We start from the raw sequence: 17,404 nt of genomic DNA on the forward strand, positions 1-17,404 counted from the left end.
ATTAAAACATAACTTTTTAAAAATGGGGTTTCTGCTTACTCTTCAGATGATTCCAAGTATTTTATTCTTTTCCTATTGTTGAGTAGAACATTTAGAAAAAGTCACCTGTTTGGCTTAATGAAGTATTTAAAATTTCCAGTTAAGAAAACAGTCTTTTATGGTCTCTTGTTCAGTCTTAGCAGTAGGAAAGGAGAACAGGAAATGGATCAGACAGCACTGAATTGGCATCTTGGGTCCTGCCCTTGTTAGATCAGTTTCCTCTTCTAAAATAAGGGGAAATGACAGTGCTGTTATGAAGATTAAATGAGTTAATTTATGACATGTGCCTAGTCCAGGCACTTAATTATTGTTAGCTACAATAATAATAACAACCTTTCTGAGGTTCACTTTCTTCTTGCATGGTTTTCTGAGGATTAGATGAAGTGATTGTGAAAATAATAATGAAAACAGTTAGGCTGACCATGTGCCGAGTGTTGACCTAGTGCCCAGCGCTTCTCTAAGCACTTGACATGTATTAACTCACTTCATCTGCCTAACAGCCCTATGAGATAGATGCTTAGTGGTGCCCGAGGAGGCTAGGGCTGAGAGAGTGAAGTCACAAGCCCCAAATCAGTGACTGAGGTGGGATTTGAACCCAAGCAGTCTGGAGTCACAGCCCTCACTCCTGTTACCCTGCCAGAGCACTGTATATTGCCACCACTGTCCTCGACACTATCTTCTCAACACTATGCTGTGTGGTCACAGCACTGTGTCTTTGCTCGCTCATTGCCGTGACGAAGGGGCTCTGGGACCAAGGAATGGGCAAAGCAGCCAGCAAATGCTTGTCAGTGGTCCTCCCCTGGTTCCCACTATCACTTCTGATGGAGCTGCCTGTTAAAAGTAGAGTCAATATAATTGTTTTTAATAGTTTTATGGTGACTGTTGCTTGGGATTTGTAGTTGCTAGTCCATGTGTACATTTTCCCCTTTATTTTAGATCTCTGTTTTCTTGTCTGAAATCACTGGGTTTTAAATTGAAAATCTAAGGTACACGTAATCCATTTATGAAAGAATGATTCTGGAAATTAGGATACAGGAAGTAGTCCAAGTACATTTGGATATGCAAATAAAGAAATAATTAAGATGTTTTAAAGTAGCTGTGAAAACAAACACAAGAAGGAACCCTGTCCAGCTGTCAGAACAGTAAAACCATTTGTCAAAAGTAACTAGAGATTTGGTCTTGAAAAGTTGCCATATCTGATATGATATATTAAGCTGTTTGATCTGGAGGACTATTCAGGCAGCTAAAGAATTCATACTTGTCAGACACAGCCTCTCTCCTCGTCCTGAATAATTAATGGGATCTAAGCCTTCAAACATGACTTGGCAGTGTCAGATCAAATTATGTAGTTACAACCCTGGTCTTTCTGCATCAAAAATTAATTCACTGCTAAGCAATTTTTAACAGAAAATGTTGTGTGAATCTCTTAATATATATAATATAATTTAGAGTGTTTACTTATTTCCATAACTAAATGCCTTCTGAAGTAATTTTTAAAAGGATTTGTGACAGACATAATTAATAGAATGTAGCTTATTTTACTAAGTTTTTCAAATCATTATGTTTGAATTTGATGATATGGATGTTAATTAATTTTCTTCCTTCCTTTTTAGCTTCCTCTGCAAAAATGGGCCTGGTTGAAACAAAGTTGGCAATTATTCCCGGTGGAGGTATGAATTGTTCACACCCATCTTGATTTGTTCCCCCAAATGGCCTAACGCACAAAGATGTAATTGAAAGGCAGCATTTTGGGTAAAGAGACTAATGCTGCACTGTTTGCTTCTGTAGCAAAGTCTGTATTCCAGATGTGCTCTTTTAGCTTACGTAGATGTGAAGATGGCGGGTACACTGGCTGTTGCTCTCTTTTTGTGCTGTCTTCTGTGCTTTTCTGTATGACTTAATTTTTAACTTATTGTTCCAGTCACGTTATTCTTGAAGGATTACGCCGATATTTTGAAACTGTTATGTGGGTGTATAAATGTGCATGCCCTCAGAGAGCTTCAGGCCCACGATCAGACCCTGTGGAGGAGGGGCGGGGCTTCCCGGCTTCGTGCCAGCTGTCTTGTGTTTCTGTGTGGCAGGACAAAGGTTGGGGTTAGTGGGAGCCTGCGTTTGGAGCTGAGATGGTGCTGTTTCTTCTGTCACTACTAAACCGTAGATGCACTGCTTCCTTAGGGAGACCTGTGGAAGAAAGCGCTTTTCCAGCACTGATACTGAGATCTTCCGTCACCCAATAAATCTGAAATTTCTGTTCTTTTGTCTGATGTAGAGAATTTGGAGGTAATCCCATTTTGTGAAGTCGTTCTTTCAAAAAGTATACTTCATTTGAAGATGTGCATGTTGATAACTCATTGGTGTATGAATGAAATAATAGTAACAGTATAAAAATTAAAGGCAGTGTTTGAACGCTTCAGGTATGTTTGTACCCGAATAGGTTAAAATTGTATGTTTAACCTTATCATTATAAGAGTATTTGTTCTGATTAGAGTGTATAAGTAGAGATTAAAACTTCAGTGAAGACTACTCAGATCATTGTATAAGACTCACTAAGTTTTCTACTTTGGTCATCCATGAACATGCTATTCTTGTAGGTAAAAGCATTTAATATCTGCCTGTTCTACCATGTCAACCTGTTTCATGGTGACTAATAAAAACACTGAAAGAAGGATTTGTAAGAAAATGGATCCATTTGAAAAGAATTATTAGATAACTAACGTGTGAAATAAAACAAGATTTGGAAAAAGGATATGACATGTTTTTGAAATTCTTTTAAGAAGTAAGGATTTATTGGTAATTAGGATATAACTCATCCTAGAAAGATAGTGACTGCAGTTGACTGGTGGCCCTTCAGAGGTCTGTCAATCTGGAACCTGTCAGTGTGACCTTATTTGCAAAAAGGGTCTTTGCAGGTGTAGTTAAGTTACGGATCTGGAGAAGAGATCATCCTGGATTATCTGCATGAAGCTTAAATCCAATGACCAGTGTCCTTACAGGGAGAGAAGACTCAGACAAAAGAGTAGAAACAGCCAGGAAAAGGCCATGTGAAGACGAAGACAGATTGGAGAGTTGTGTTGACACGTCACAGAAGGCCAAGGATTGCTGGCAGCTGCCAGAAACTAGGGCGTCTTTTTAAGAGCCTGCAGAAGGAACCCAGCCCTGCCAACATCTTGACTTTGGCCTCTGGCCTCCAGGACTGGGGGAGATAAATTTCTATTGTCTTAAGCCACCAAGTCTGTGGTAATGTGTTACAGCAGCCACAGGAAACGAACACGGTAGTTTTTAATGTTTATGTTTTTGGACAGAGAATTAGTAGGTGACAGAGAGAGGGGGTGGGAGGAAGATGAACTTGGTAATTTGGATATTTACTGTGTCTTGAATATGAAATGTTTTGTATTAAAATCACCAGAAGGTAGAATGGTTATATGAGAGTACTGTTGGGTTTGATTAGATGAAAAAGCTCGATTGACTGTACTCCAGACATGAAGGTGATAGCGTCCTTCAGCCCCTGCCGTCTCCTCCGGGTGCTGTCTGTGCCGCCTGAGCTCTAGAGATGAGCGTTTCCTTCCCGGGGGACTGCAGTTCTGTAGGGCCCTCCTCAACAGTGGACCCATCAATCAGCACCCACTCTTTGTAGATGTGATTGAATTTGGGCTATGTATTCACATGAACACAATTATTTTTAAAACTTTTATTAAATAAATGTATTTGCCATAAAATTCAGAATGCTTTAACATTTTCCCATCTATTTATAAAGGATTGTTTTCTTTTTCTTCTCTTTTTTCCTAAGTGAGTCTGGAGGAATATATTTCACTTGCTCCTTTAATGTAATGAAGCTAAAGTTCATAGCTCATAGCATGTATAGTTATGTAGCATTGTATTTTTTTATTGAAAATGGATCTAATTCCATAGGAGGGCACATGTTTACTTTTAGATAAAAAGAACTGCACAAAGAATTTTTGGTTCATTTTAACATTGGTCTTATGCTTACCCTAAGTAAAGCCTGAATGTTTTTGAAAGCAGAACAGTTTAAGTAAGATTTTTTATGTATTATCTAAAGGAGCTATTTCTGAAATTTTTGTGAGGGAAAATCCTCTTCTGTTCCATGCACAGATTTTTTTAATCCACATATTTTCACCATCTCCATTTCTTCCCTTCCCTCTCTCATAGAAGATCCTCATATAAAAACACTGCTTTTTTTTTTCCCCCCTTAAAAAGCTGTTTATAAATTGGCAAATTTGTCATGCCTAAAATAATGTCTGAGAGGTCCTCTCTTTGGCTATAAACATTTCTGTTAACTGTTATAAAGGGCTTTTTATAATAGACACAGTAGACTACACGGAATTTTTTCTCTGTTGTTGGTGGATCTCTTGGCTGGAAGAAGATGCTTACCCCTCTGCCTGTCATAGGTGCTCGTCAAGCAGCCAGGGGGTCTCCTGGGCGGCCGGCGCCCGGCAGTGAACCTTCCCTCACTGTCAGCAGCCACAGCCTTTTGTCTCTTTCAGACAGGAGTAGACGGGCAGAAAAAGTGGGGAGAACTCAGATACAGGAGAATATTGTGGAGAAAATAAATGCTTCGCTTTCCTTTTTAATAGGTGGATGAAATAAATATCTTAGGGTGAAATATATGGACTGCAGCCAGTCTAGAGGATGGATGTGTTCTGAGTCCAACACATAATGCTCTTCTGTCAGACAGGCCCATGGTTCCATCCTGGGCAGCATTTGAAAGTTAATCCAGATGAAACTGTACCTCTCCATTTGGATTTACTGTATATTTGATAAACACGAAAGAGTTAACCTGATCCACTTGGTTGTCATATAATTATCACTTCTGCTCTTTTGTGATAACAGTTTACTGGGAAATAATTGATCAAAACCTAGCATTTAGTTTTCTTCTTTTTTTTTTTTACTTGAATTTGAACCTGAATGATAATATAATTATTTTTAAGGTATATTTTAGAAATTTTCTTAAAACAAGTTAAATTATAAAATGATTGTTTTGAAAAGATAGTAATGTTCCTAGTGAACACGAGTATTAATGGACCATTACTATAATGCAGGTTTTAGATTAGTTACTAAATTTCAGTTTTTACCAGGAAGGAGATTGTCTAGTTTTTAATGAAAAGGAAGGTGTAAAAGAATGTAGAAACATTAAAACCAAATTGAACTTCTTTAAATAATGTTATATTAGATGAAATTAAAAAATGGAATGTAATTGTCATATACTTATACCAGTACTTTTATTTTTAATATATATATTTGATTATAGACAAATATTATACAGAATACAGTGTTAATGATTTAATGCACTAGGCAATTTAAAGATAATTAAAATTGTTACCCTAGGACCTTCCTATAATATTCTGGATTATATTGGGGATTGTTGTGTACCACATGGCCCTATTCTGTTCTCCAGTATTTTCACCTTTAAGAAAGCAGCTAAACTTCCTGTCTTCTCCCCAAATGGGAGAAGGTTCATAGTATAAAATAAAATTCTCCTTTAGAAATAGCTCCTCAAACAGTACCACTCTTTAACAGATTGATGAGAACCAAATAAAACAAGTTCAGAGGATTAGGAGCCTTTAATTTAGGAGTTTAGGGAGTTTCTTTAAGTTTGCACAGAAATGGTGGGCGGTTTCTCATCCCTGGCCTTTATTTCTTGCCTCAGCTGCTGGAGGACTTGGAGTTTGTGTCAAGACACCTTATTGTAACTCAGATAACTGTTAAGGCTTTCTGCTTGAGTATACATTGCTGTGGACAAGATGTTTAGTATTTCCTCTGCTCTGTGGTTCTCTTTTATTTTCTCCAGCTCTTTATGTTGGAAATATTCAAACTTTTAAGAAATTGGAAAGGGTAAAATTTATACCCTTCATCAAGACCTGTCCCTCCCCGGGCCCCGCTTCTGCCTCTCTGTCTCCCTCGTCTGCATATCCATATTTTCTTGCTGAAATATTTCATAGCAACAAGCTGAACCTTTAAATGTTTCAGCATGCCTTTTCTAAGAATAAGAATGGACTCTTATGTAGCCACAGCACTATTATCACACCTAACAAATTAACATGAATGTTCAGATGTCCCTGGGTGTTTCAAAATATTGTTTGTAGTTGTTTTTTTGTTTTGCTTTTCCAATTCAGGATCCAGTTAAATGTCATACATTGCATTTAGTTAGATCTGTTTTTTTTTAATCTAGATAACTCTTCCATCTCTTTTTGTTTTTTATAGCACTAATTTTGTTTGTTTGTTTGTTTGTTTTTACAGAATTCAGGGTTGCACATTCTGACTTGACTAAGTTATTTACTCATGTTTAAACTTAGGTTAAACAATTGTGCCCAGAACAGTAACTGGACCAGGCTCTGTATTTCATTTTCGTTTCATTTGATGGCACTTAATGTCAGGTTGTCTCACTTTGGGTGACGATAACTGATTGCTTGTTTACAGTGGACTAACTGGTACATTTTTAGTGTTCTCTTCTTAGAGACTTTTCAGGGAAAGAATCTTTAATAATTGTTATTGATATGGAAAGTTCCCAAAATTAAAGAAGAAAGGAGGAAAATGAGACCACTGAGGTTTCATGGGCCCAGAACAAGAGTCCCCAGTTCTGTCTGCTTTCTTCTCCCCAGGGGCAGGGCTTTGGGCCGTCACATCTGTCTCGCTGCAGCCTGGGTTTAGCAGTAAGGCAGTCTCTTGGCGTGGTGTCCAGGAACTCTATTTTAAGGTGTGTCTATGAAGTAATGACGGATTTTTAAATCCTGTGTGTGTGTGTGTTGTCCTGAACACAGTAGTCATTTTGGAAAGTTTTGTTTATAACCTTTGTTGAAATCCTCTTAGAATTTACATCAGAATCCGAGCTTATTCTTTTGAATAGCCTCAGCAGTGACTCATCTTTATCCTGTGAGGGTGAATTTGATTTTCATAAATAGCAAAAGACCTTTCTGTGCCAAATCTGATTAATAAGGTCATACTATTTCAGGAAGAAGAAAGGTAGAACAACAAAAATAAGACTGCCTTTCTTAAGAGGCTTCTGTAATGTCAGACCTTTCTCAGTATTTTGAACAGTGGATAGCACTGTGGCATTTAGTGGACTGCTTCCTCAGTGACCTCTCTGAAGGCCAGCTTTCTGAAGTCTACTGCATTTGTTAAGAGGTCTCATGCTGCAGAGTCTCACTTCTTTGTACTTTAAAATGTAATTCAGTGACCTCTTCACTTCTTTATGTCTAATTAGAGTGTTTTGGAAGTTATTGACTTCCCACTGTCAACAGGCCATTTTGTTAGTTGCTGTGGAGGAAGCAGATGTATATATATATGTATACGTATGCACACACACACACACACACATACATACATATATATACATGACTCAGCAATGCTCCTTGGAATTGCTCATCTTAAATCGGGTAGGAGAGATTAAACATGTGTACAACTATCATAACTTCCCTGTTAGTGTAAAGTTGTTGGAATTGAACAGGAATAAGGCAATTTACACCTGGGAATCATGAGTTTGAGAAAATAGCGTGGATTCTGTCAGCTACCAGGCTCAGTTTTTAAAGCCTGCAAGGCGGCTCCCCAGCACATCTCTAACCTCCCCTCCTACTGCTGCTCCTGTTGCTTTCACGCTGTGTTCCAGGCATTTTATTCACCTAACTGAGTAGTATTTGTTGAGCCATGCACTGGTGGAGACCCTGTGCATGCAGCCAGGAACACACCAGGAAAGATCAGTTTTGCCATGCAGCTGACAGCCCCGTACAGGGGCAGTGACATGGCGAATGATACTGTGTGAACCGTGGCAGAAGTGCAGAGTACTGGAGAAAAAGACATGGGGGGGGGTCTGCGGAGGGGTGGGGGTGTGCACTTTAAAATAGGGAGGTCAGAGGAAGCTTCATTGAGAAGGTAACGTGGGAGTTAAGACTGATAGGAACTGAGGAAATTAATCATACAGACAGGAGGAAGAGCATTTCAGACGAAGGAACCTCCAGGATAAAGGGCTAAGATGGGAGCATGCTGGAATGTTCACCTCAGCCCTGTGACTGTAAGGGACAGGAGGAGGAGATTGGTGGGAGATGCTGTCAGAGAAGCAAGAGGGAGTCCGAGCAGAGAGGTGTTACAGCTTTTACTCTGGATGAGAGGGACCCACAGCAGGTTATCAGCAGAGCTGCAATGTGATCTTAGGCTTTTACAGATTTGTTTGGTTGCCGTGCCAAGAGTAGACACCAGTGGGACCAGGCTAGAGGCAGGAGCCTGTTCCTGCCAAGAGCCTGTTGCTGTAGTTCAAGTGGAGTGTGCCGGGGCCTGGACTGGAACAGTGGCGGATGTGGTGTGGTGTGGCTGGATTCTGGAGAATCTCCTGACAGACTGGATGAGGGACGTAAAAGAGAGAGGGATGTAAAGAATACCTCTAAGGATTCCGGCTGGAGTAAGTAACTGCAACTGCAGAGCTCCCTTCAACTGAGATGTGGAAAGCTGACAAGAGCAGATCTGGAAGAGACACTGAGGAATATTGTTTTAGATATGTTTGGTTAAAAATAATCATTAAACATTCAAGTGCCATTTTAATCAAGTAGACGGTTGTGCAAATGTGGAGTTTAGGAGAGTGGTCTGGGCTGAAAATAAAAATGTGGAATTAATTTTTTTCCTGGCATCAACTGCTCTGTTCTAAAAAAACCCAGAAATGGACATTGGCACAGAGAGGGAGGACTCCAGGAGAATCCTTCTAGTTCAGGCTCGAGAAATTGGGAAATGAATTTCCTGGTAGCAACAGCATTGGTAGCCAGGACCCAGAACACCAGAAATGCTGAGGGAGGAGAACATTCTTCAGTCAGAAGACCTATTTTCTGAGGAGGGTGGGGGCAGGTCCCACTGCTTCTCTTTTCTCTGTCTGCTGTTTGGCCCTGGACACAGCATAGTTGGAAGTGCAAGACAGAGCAAGGTAAATGCAACCCTAGTCTTCTCACCAGAGGACCAAAAAAGGGGAGCCCCAGGAACTCGAAAGTACCAGGGAGATGGTGAAGAATGAGGAGCTCAGGTAGGGGACCCCTTAGAATCACTTGTGAACTCCTGGACTAGCTCCCAGGCTGTGCATGTGTGTCTCTGATGCTAAACAGCAGACCAAACACTTGGAGAATTTGAACCAAGAGATGGACCAGTGCCCACATCCGAGACTGGCCAAAGGCTTCGAAAACTTAACTGACACTGAAACTGCAATCCACGGAAAGCTGGTTGGGTGCAGCCTGAATATGACCAAGCTGATTGAATGCTAAAACAGAAATGTCCAGGTCAGAGTTACTCAGCATATGAAGAACCGAAAATCTCAACTTGCATGGTCGAGAGACTATCAACAGATGCCAACTAAGATGACAGATGTTAGAATTATCTGAGAAAGATTTTAAAGCAGCTATTACAAAAATGCTCCAAGAAGTAAGGGTGTACAGTTTCAGTTGTCTCCTCTTCACCTTGTTGGTGAGGGAGGAATTCCTGTCCCAGGTTTCTGGGGATGGCTGAACATATGACACCTGACCCTGGACAGATGAGATCTATAGCAGTTTGTTAGTCAGTTAAACTCACAGCCCAGGGGAGGAAGACACCCATGCCATGCAGGGCTGCATGGAGCTTCTGCTCGGGAGCAGAGTGAAAAAACAGGCTGTAGGAGGTAGGCTTTGAAGTGAGCAGAAGGGGGGGTGCCCCCTGGTTCCTTCGGGAGGATGCGATTGGCTTGTTCGAGTAATTCCATGGTCTGGCAGGGAACTGGAACCCACTATCCAGTGGTGAGTAGAAACTGCCTGGTCTCTTTAATGAGGAGGGTTGTTTGGCTAGGGGACTTAGCCATGGGAGCAGAGTCAGGAGGGGAGCTTGTGATCAAACTATTTGTGCTTCACCTGGTTTCCCTAGACGTTAGGCCGCACATGATATTGGACTTGATTTTACGCCTTACATCACATGAACAAATGGAAATCTAGAAAGTTTCAGAAAAGAAATGAAAGATGTAAAGTACCCACAAATAGAAATTTTAGGACTGAGAAACACAATAATAGCCAAAATTAAAAAAACACACTGGATGGACTGAATTGCAGAATAGAGATGACAGAAGAGTGAGTGAACTTGAAGACGGAACACTAGGAATTATATAGTTTGAGTAACAGAGAAAAAAGACTGTGAACAAATGGGCTGAACTTCAGGCACTCCTCTATGGGACAATACTGAAATGTTTAACATTTGTGTCACAAGAGTCCCAGAAGGAAAAGAGAAAGAGTGTGGTTCAGAAAAAAAAATATTTGAAGAAATAATGGCTGAAGACTTTGCAAATTTGGTGAAAGACATAAATGTTAAGGATTTAAGAAGCTGAGTAAACCTAAACAAGATAAACCCAAAGAAATCCATGACCAGACACATCATAAACTGCTTAAAACTAAAGACCAAAAAAAATCTTGAAAGTCAGAGGAGAGTAACACATTATATACAGGGAAACAATGACTTGAATGAATAGGTTCCTCATCAGAAACAGTGGAATCCAGAAATAAGTGGAACAACATTTCTAAACTGCTAAAAAAACTGTCAACCTGGAATTCTATCTCAAGAGAAAATGTCCTTTAGGAATGAAGGTGAAATAAGAATGTTCTCAAATTAAGGAAAACTAAGAGAATTTATTGCCTGCAGAGTCAGTGTGGTGTTGGTGAAAGGATAGACACATTGATCAGTGGAACACAACAGAATCCAGAAATAGACCCATACAAATGGTATATATCAAGGTGTATCAGGTGATGGCCAGGTGATATTTGACAAAGGTACACAGCAGTTCAGTGGAGGAAGTACGGTGTTGGAAAAGATGGCCATGTATATGCAAAAATAAAATAACCTGAGTCTCACACTTTGTACAAAAATTAACTCAAAATCCATAAATTTAAATGTAAAATGTAAAATTATACAAATCTTTGAAGCTTACTGAAGCCAGAGACTGTCTCTCTCATTCCCAGAATTTGAGACCACAGGGCTGGTCGGCATTCAGTGAGTTAGTAAATGTGTAAATTACTGCTCTTCAAGGAGAGGGAATGAGGTTAACTTCAAAGAGTGGTTACACAGAGTAAATTGGAGAATTACTATTACAGGAATATTTTATTTACTTCAACGGCATGTTTTTCTTCATTAAAATTCACTTTATTGCTGTATGTGGCCAAATTATGTAAGTAATGGAATAGAATTAGTCAGCAATTTATAAGTACTTTTATTTCCTTATGACCTCAGATTGATGTTAGTGACTATTCTCATTTTTGTTTTATTTTTTCTTGTTTTTTTTAATAACTAGTAACTTGGTATTTTAAGAAACCAGATTATTCTTTTTGTGAACAGCATGTTACTTTCCTGTTGTTTAGTGTAATCAAGATAGCCTTAGTTGCATTTGAATATTCTATAGTGTTTATTGTATGCATCAAGTTAAATAACTGGTTTTAAGAATTGCTTGAAGCAGTGTAGAAAGCAGATGTCCGAGAGCAATTAAATGAAATATGTAAAAAGTTCATAAAGGAAGGTAAATTTGTGAATTGGGAAGAGTGGCAATTCATTCCCCCCATCTTTTAAAAATAAAACTGAATTTGCTTTTCACAAATCACCCATTTTGGTGACTAGTTTTTGAATCTCTAATGCCTGTAAAGGGCAAAACAGGGTGTGAAGTGTTCAGACTTGCCCTCAGTGCGTGCCCCTGAGCATTTTATCTTACAACATACATGTCCAGTCTAATGATAACAAGAACGCTCATCTGTAGCTGTGGAGTTAAGGGTACATCCTTTTCACTTAGACACACTAGACGCGCCTACCCACAAGGCACTGGTGTTTGTGGCTGAGTGCCTGATGAGCTCCGCTCTCCTGCTGACAGAGTGCTGGTTCACGGGAGGAGCTCTGAGCTGAGCCCATCTGGACTTGGTTCCCGCCTCTCTCACTGAACTCTATTTCATTAGGCAAGTTATTTCTGCACATTATATTTCACTTTCTTCTTTAGTAAATTGAAGGTGATGATAATGTCTGAATCACAGGGCCATCGTGAGAATTGGTGAGGATAGTATGTGGGCTTATAATATTACTGGTGCGTTAGCAGGACAGACACTTAACTTTATTATTATTTCTGTTGTAATTTCTTTTTACTGCTGAATGGTATCGCATTGTATCGATATACCACAGTCTGATTATCTGTTCACTTGGATAGGCACTTGGCTTATTTCCAGTTTTAGAGTATTACAAGTAAAGCTGTTGTAAACATTTGTGTGTAAGTCTTTGTATGGTCATAGGCTTTCTGTTATCTTGGGTAAATGCCCAAGGCTGGAATGACTTCGTATGATAAGTGTATGTTTACATTTTTAATAAACTGCTAAACTGGTTTCCAATGTGAATGGACCAGCCGTCTGTGAGAGTTCCTGCTAGCAGTAATGAGAATTCCAGTTTCTTTTGCATCCTCACCAGTGCTTGGTATGCTCACCAATGCTTGGTATGATTTCAGTCCTTCTCATGAGTGTGTGGTATCTCATTGTGGTTGTAGTTTGAATTTCCCTAGTGTCCAATGATATTAAGCATCTTTTCATGTACTTACTTACCATCTATATTTCTTCCTTGATGATGTAACTGTTCAAGTTCTTTACCCATTTTTAATTGGGTTTTATTACTGAGTTTTGAGTTATTATTATGTTTCCTTATTATTATTATTATTATTGAGTATTTTTCAGAGAGATGCTTTGAGATTATTTTCTTTCCATCTCTGACTTGACTTTTCGTTCTCTTAGCAAGTCTTTGAAAGAGCAGCGGATTTTAATTTTGCTGAAGTTCATTTTATCAGTTTGTTCTTTCATGGCTTGTGATTTTGGTGTGTCTAAGAAATCTTCGCCTCAACCAAAGTCACAAATGTTTTTCTCCTATGTTTTAAAGGGACTGCTTGGTTTTTTGCTATTGAGGTGTATGAGTGTCTTTATATATTTTGGATATGAACTCATTATCAGATACATGATTTGCAAGTATTTTCTTCCATTCCATAGGTTGCCTTTTCATTTTGTTGATGGTTTCCTTTGCTGTGCAGAAGTTTTTTAGTTTGATGTAGTCAAACTTGTTTATTTTTTGCTTTGTTGCTTGTGCTTTTGTTGTCAAATCCAAAAAATCCTCATCAAGACTGATGTCAAGGAGCTTACCTAAGCCTGTGTTTTCTTCTAGGAGTTTTCTGTTTTCAGGTCTTACGTTCAAGTCTTAATCCATTTAAAATTGATTTTTATGTATGGTGTAAGATAGTGGTCCAGTTTCATTGTTTTGCATATACCTGTCCAGTTTTCTCACACAATTTATTGAAGATTGTCCTTTCCCCATTGTATATTCTTGGCTCCTTTGTCATAAATTAATTGGCCATATATGCAAGGGTTTATTTCTGGGCTTTCTGTTCTGTTCTGTTTATTTATATGTCTGTTTTTAAGCCAATACCGTACTGTTGTGATTACTGTAGCTTTGTAATATAATTTGAAATCAGGAAGCATGATGGCTCCAGCTTTGCTCTTCTTTCTCAGGGTTGCTTTGGCTATTCGGGGTCTTTTGTGGTTCCATACAAATTTTAGGATGTGTGTACTATTTTTGTGAAAAATGCCCTTGGAATTTTGATAGAGATTTCACTGAATCTGTAGATTGCTTTGGGTAGTATGGACATTTTAATAATATTAATTCTTTCAGTCCATGAACATGGAATATTTTTCCATTTATTTGTGTCTTCATTTTCTTTTTTTTTTTTTTTTTTTTTTTTTTTTTTTTTTAAAGATTTTATTTTTTTCCTTTTTCTCCCCAAAGCCCCCCGGTACATAGTTGTGTATTCTTCGTTGTGGGTTCTTCTAGTTGTGGCATGTGGGACGCTGCCTCAGCGTGGTCTGACGAGCAGTGCCATGTCCGCACCCAGGATTCGAACCAACGAAACACTGGGCCGCCTGCAGCGGAGCGCGCGAACTTAACCACTCGGCCACGGGGCCAGCCCCAGTGTCTTCATTTTCTTTCATCAGTGTCTTACAGATTTTCAGTGACAAGTTTTTCACTTCCTTGGTTAAATTTCTTCCTAGATATTTTATTCTTTTTGATGCAATTGTAAATGGAATTGTTTTCTTAATTTCTCTTTCTGATAATTCATTATTAATAGTGTAGAAGAATGCAACTGCTTTTTGCATATTGGTTTTATATCCTGCAGCTTTACTGAATTTGTTTATTAGCCCTCACAGTTTTTTGGTGGAATCTTTAGGGTTTCTGTATATAATATCATGTCATGTTCAGATAGTGACAGTTTTACTTTTTCCTTTCATATTTGTATGTATTTTATTTCTTTTTCTTGCCTAATTGCTCTGGTTAGGACTTCCAATACTATGTTTTATTAAAGTGGCAAGAGTAGACATCTTTGTTTGTTCCTGATCATGGAAGAAAAGGCTTCAGCTTTTCACCTTCAGTATGATGGTAATTGTGGGCCTGTAATATATGGCCTTTCTTATGTTAAGATACATTCCCTCCCTACCTACTTTGTTGAGAGTTTTTGTCATGAAAGGAAGTTAAATTTTGTCAAGTCCTTTTTCTGCATCTGTTGAGATGATCATATGGGTTTTATCCTTTGTTTTGTTAATGTGGTGTATTGCATTGAGTGATTTGTGGATATTGACCCATCCTTTCATTCCTGGAATAAATCCAGTTGATCATGGTCTATGATCCTTTTAATGTATTGTTGTAATTGATTTGCTAATGTCGTGTTGGGGATATTTGCACCCATGTTTATCAGGGATATTGGCCTGTAATTTTCTTGTGGTGTCCTTGTGTGGTTTTGTTATCAGGGTAATGGTGACCTCAAAAAATGAGTTTGGAAGTGTTCCCTCCTGTTTTTTAGAGAAATTTGAGAAGGATTAGTATTAATTCTTCTTTAAATGTTTGGTAGAATTCACCAGTGAAGCCATGTGGTCTTGGAATTTTGTTTGATGGTAGGTTTTTGATTACTGATTCAGTCTCCTTACTAGTAATCACTCTGTTCAGATTTTCTGTTTCTTCATGATTCAGTCTTGGTAGGTTGTCTGTTTCTGGGATTTACTCATTTCTTCTTGGTTGTCCAGTTTGTTAGTGTATAATTGTTCATTGTAGTCTCTTATAATTCTTTTATTTCTGTAGTATCTATTGTAATGTCTTATCTTTCATTTCTGATTATCTTTATTTGAGTTTTCTCTCTTTTTATTTCTTGGTGAATCTCACTAAAAGTTTGTATATTTTATCTTTTCACAAACCATGCTGTTAGTTTCATTGATCTTTTCCATTGTCTTTTGGGTCAGTATTTTATTAATTTCCACCCTCATCTTTGTTATTTCCTTCCTTTTACTAACTTTGTTCTTTTTGTAGTTCCTTGAGGTGTAAAGTTAGATTGATTATTTGAAATTTTTCTTGTTTCTTGAGGTTCACGTTTTATTGTTATGAACATCTCTTATAACTGATTTTGCTGCATTCCATAAGTTTTGGTGTGTTGTACTTCCGTCTTTATTTGTCTCAAGATTTTTTTAATTTCTTCTTTGACCCATTGTTCAGGAGCATGTTGTTTAATCTCCACATACGTGTGAATTTTCCCGTTTTCTTCTTATAATTGATTTCTAGTTTCATACCATTTTGGTTGGAAAAGATGCTTGATAGGAGTTTATTGACTTGTTTTGTGGTCTAACATTTTCTTTATCCTGGAGAATGCTCCACATGCGCTTGAGAAGAAAGTGTGTTCTGTTGTTTTTGGACGGAATATTCTGTATATGTCTGTTAAGTCCATCTGGTCTAACATGTTATTTAAGGCCAGTGTTTTCTTAGTGATTTTCTGTCTGGAAGACCTATCCATTGATGAAAATGGGATATTAGAGTCCTCTAATACTATTTTATTGCTGTCTCTTTCTTCCCTTAGGTCTGTTAATATTTGCTTTATATGTTCATGTGCTCCTTTGTTGGGTGCATAAGTATTTACAAATATTATATCCACTTGTTGGATTGACCCCTTTATCATTATATAATATTAGACCTTCTTGATCTCTTATTACAGTCTTTGTCTTAAAGTCTATTTTGTGTGATATAAGTCAAGCTGTCCCATCATTTTTGGTTTCCATTTGCATGGAATACCTTTTTCCACCCCTTTACTTACAGTCTGTGTGTGTCCTTTCATCTGAAGTGAGTCTTTTGTAGGCATATAGATAGCACTTATATTTGTTAATGTATTCAGCCATTCTATGTCTTTGGAGATTTAATCCATTTACATTTAGAGTAAGTATGTACTTATTGACATTTTGTTAATTGTTTTCTGGCCGTTTTTTAATTCCTTTGTTTCTTCTTTTGCTCTCTTTGTAATTGGATGATGTTTTTGTAATGGTATGCTTAGATTCCTTTCTCTCTCTCTTTTGTGTATCTACTATAGGTTTTTGCTTTGTGGTTACCATGAGGCTTATGGAAAACAATTTATAAGTCTGTTTTAAGTTGGTAACAACTTAAGTTTGAATGCATTCTAAAGCTCTACGTTTTTACCTCCCTTCCCCCAGTTTTTATGTTTTTGATGTCACATTTTACATTTTATCTTGTGTATCCATTAACAAATTATTGTAGTTATAGTTATTTTTACTACTTTTGTCTTCTAACAATTTTGCTAGCTTTATAAGTGATTAACTCACCACCTTTACATTAGGTTGTTCTGAATTTTACTATATATTTACCTTTACCAGTGAGATTCATACTTTTGTAAGTTTACCTGCTACTAATTAGTACCCTTTTGTTTCAGTTTAAAATAATTCCTTTAAAGTGTTTTGTAAGGCTAATCTAGTGGTGATGAACTCCTTAACTTTTCCTTTTCCAGAAAACTTTTTATCTCTCCTTCAGTTCTGAAGACAGCTTTGCCCAGTATTCTTGGTTGGAAGTTTCTTTTTTTCAGCACTTGGAATATATTGTGCCATTCCCTTCTGGCCTGCAAAGTTTCTGCTGAAAAATCTGCTCATAGTCTTACACAGGGTTCCCTCTTACCTAACAAGCTGTTTTTCCCTTGCTTGTTTTGAGATTCTATCTTTGTCTTTAATTTTTGAAACTTTAATTATAGTTATAATGTGTTTTCGTATGGTTCTCTTTGAGTTTATCTTGTTTGGAACTCTCTGGGCTTCCTGATCTTGATGTCTTTTTTACCCCCCAGGTTAAGGACGTTCTGAGTTGTTATTTCTTCAAGTAAGGTTTCTACCCCTTTCTCTCTCTCTTCTCCTTCTGGGACCCCTATGATATGAATGTTGGTCCACTTGATGTTGTCGCGTAAGTTTCTTAAGCTTTCTTTATTCTCTTTCATTCTTTGTCTTTTTGTTACTCTGATTGGATGAGTTCCACTGCCCTATTTTTG

General features: G+C 38.0%; 1 protein-coding gene across 6 annotated transcripts in view; it reads left to right on the forward strand.

Annotated features, from left to right (window-relative positions):
* AUH (AU RNA binding methylglutaconyl-CoA hydratase) overlaps positions 1-17,404 on the forward strand; it is a 155,941-nt gene that overhangs the window by 63,709 nt on the left and 74,828 nt on the right. For all 6 annotated transcript variants that reach the window (XM_070590370.1, XM_070590373.1, XM_070590372.1 and 3 more), the window contains one exon: positions 1,653-1,709. In XM_070590370.1, coding sequence (XP_070446471.1) covers positions 1,653-1,709 — 57 coding nt within the window. The remainder of the gene's footprint in view (positions 1-1,652; positions 1,710-17,404) is intronic.

This window comes from Equus przewalskii, chromosome 22 (assembly GCF_037783145.1).
Source record: "Equus przewalskii isolate Varuska chromosome 22, EquPr2, whole genome shotgun sequence".
Classification (NCBI taxonomy): Eukaryota; Metazoa; Chordata; class Mammalia; order Perissodactyla; family Equidae; genus Equus; species Equus przewalskii.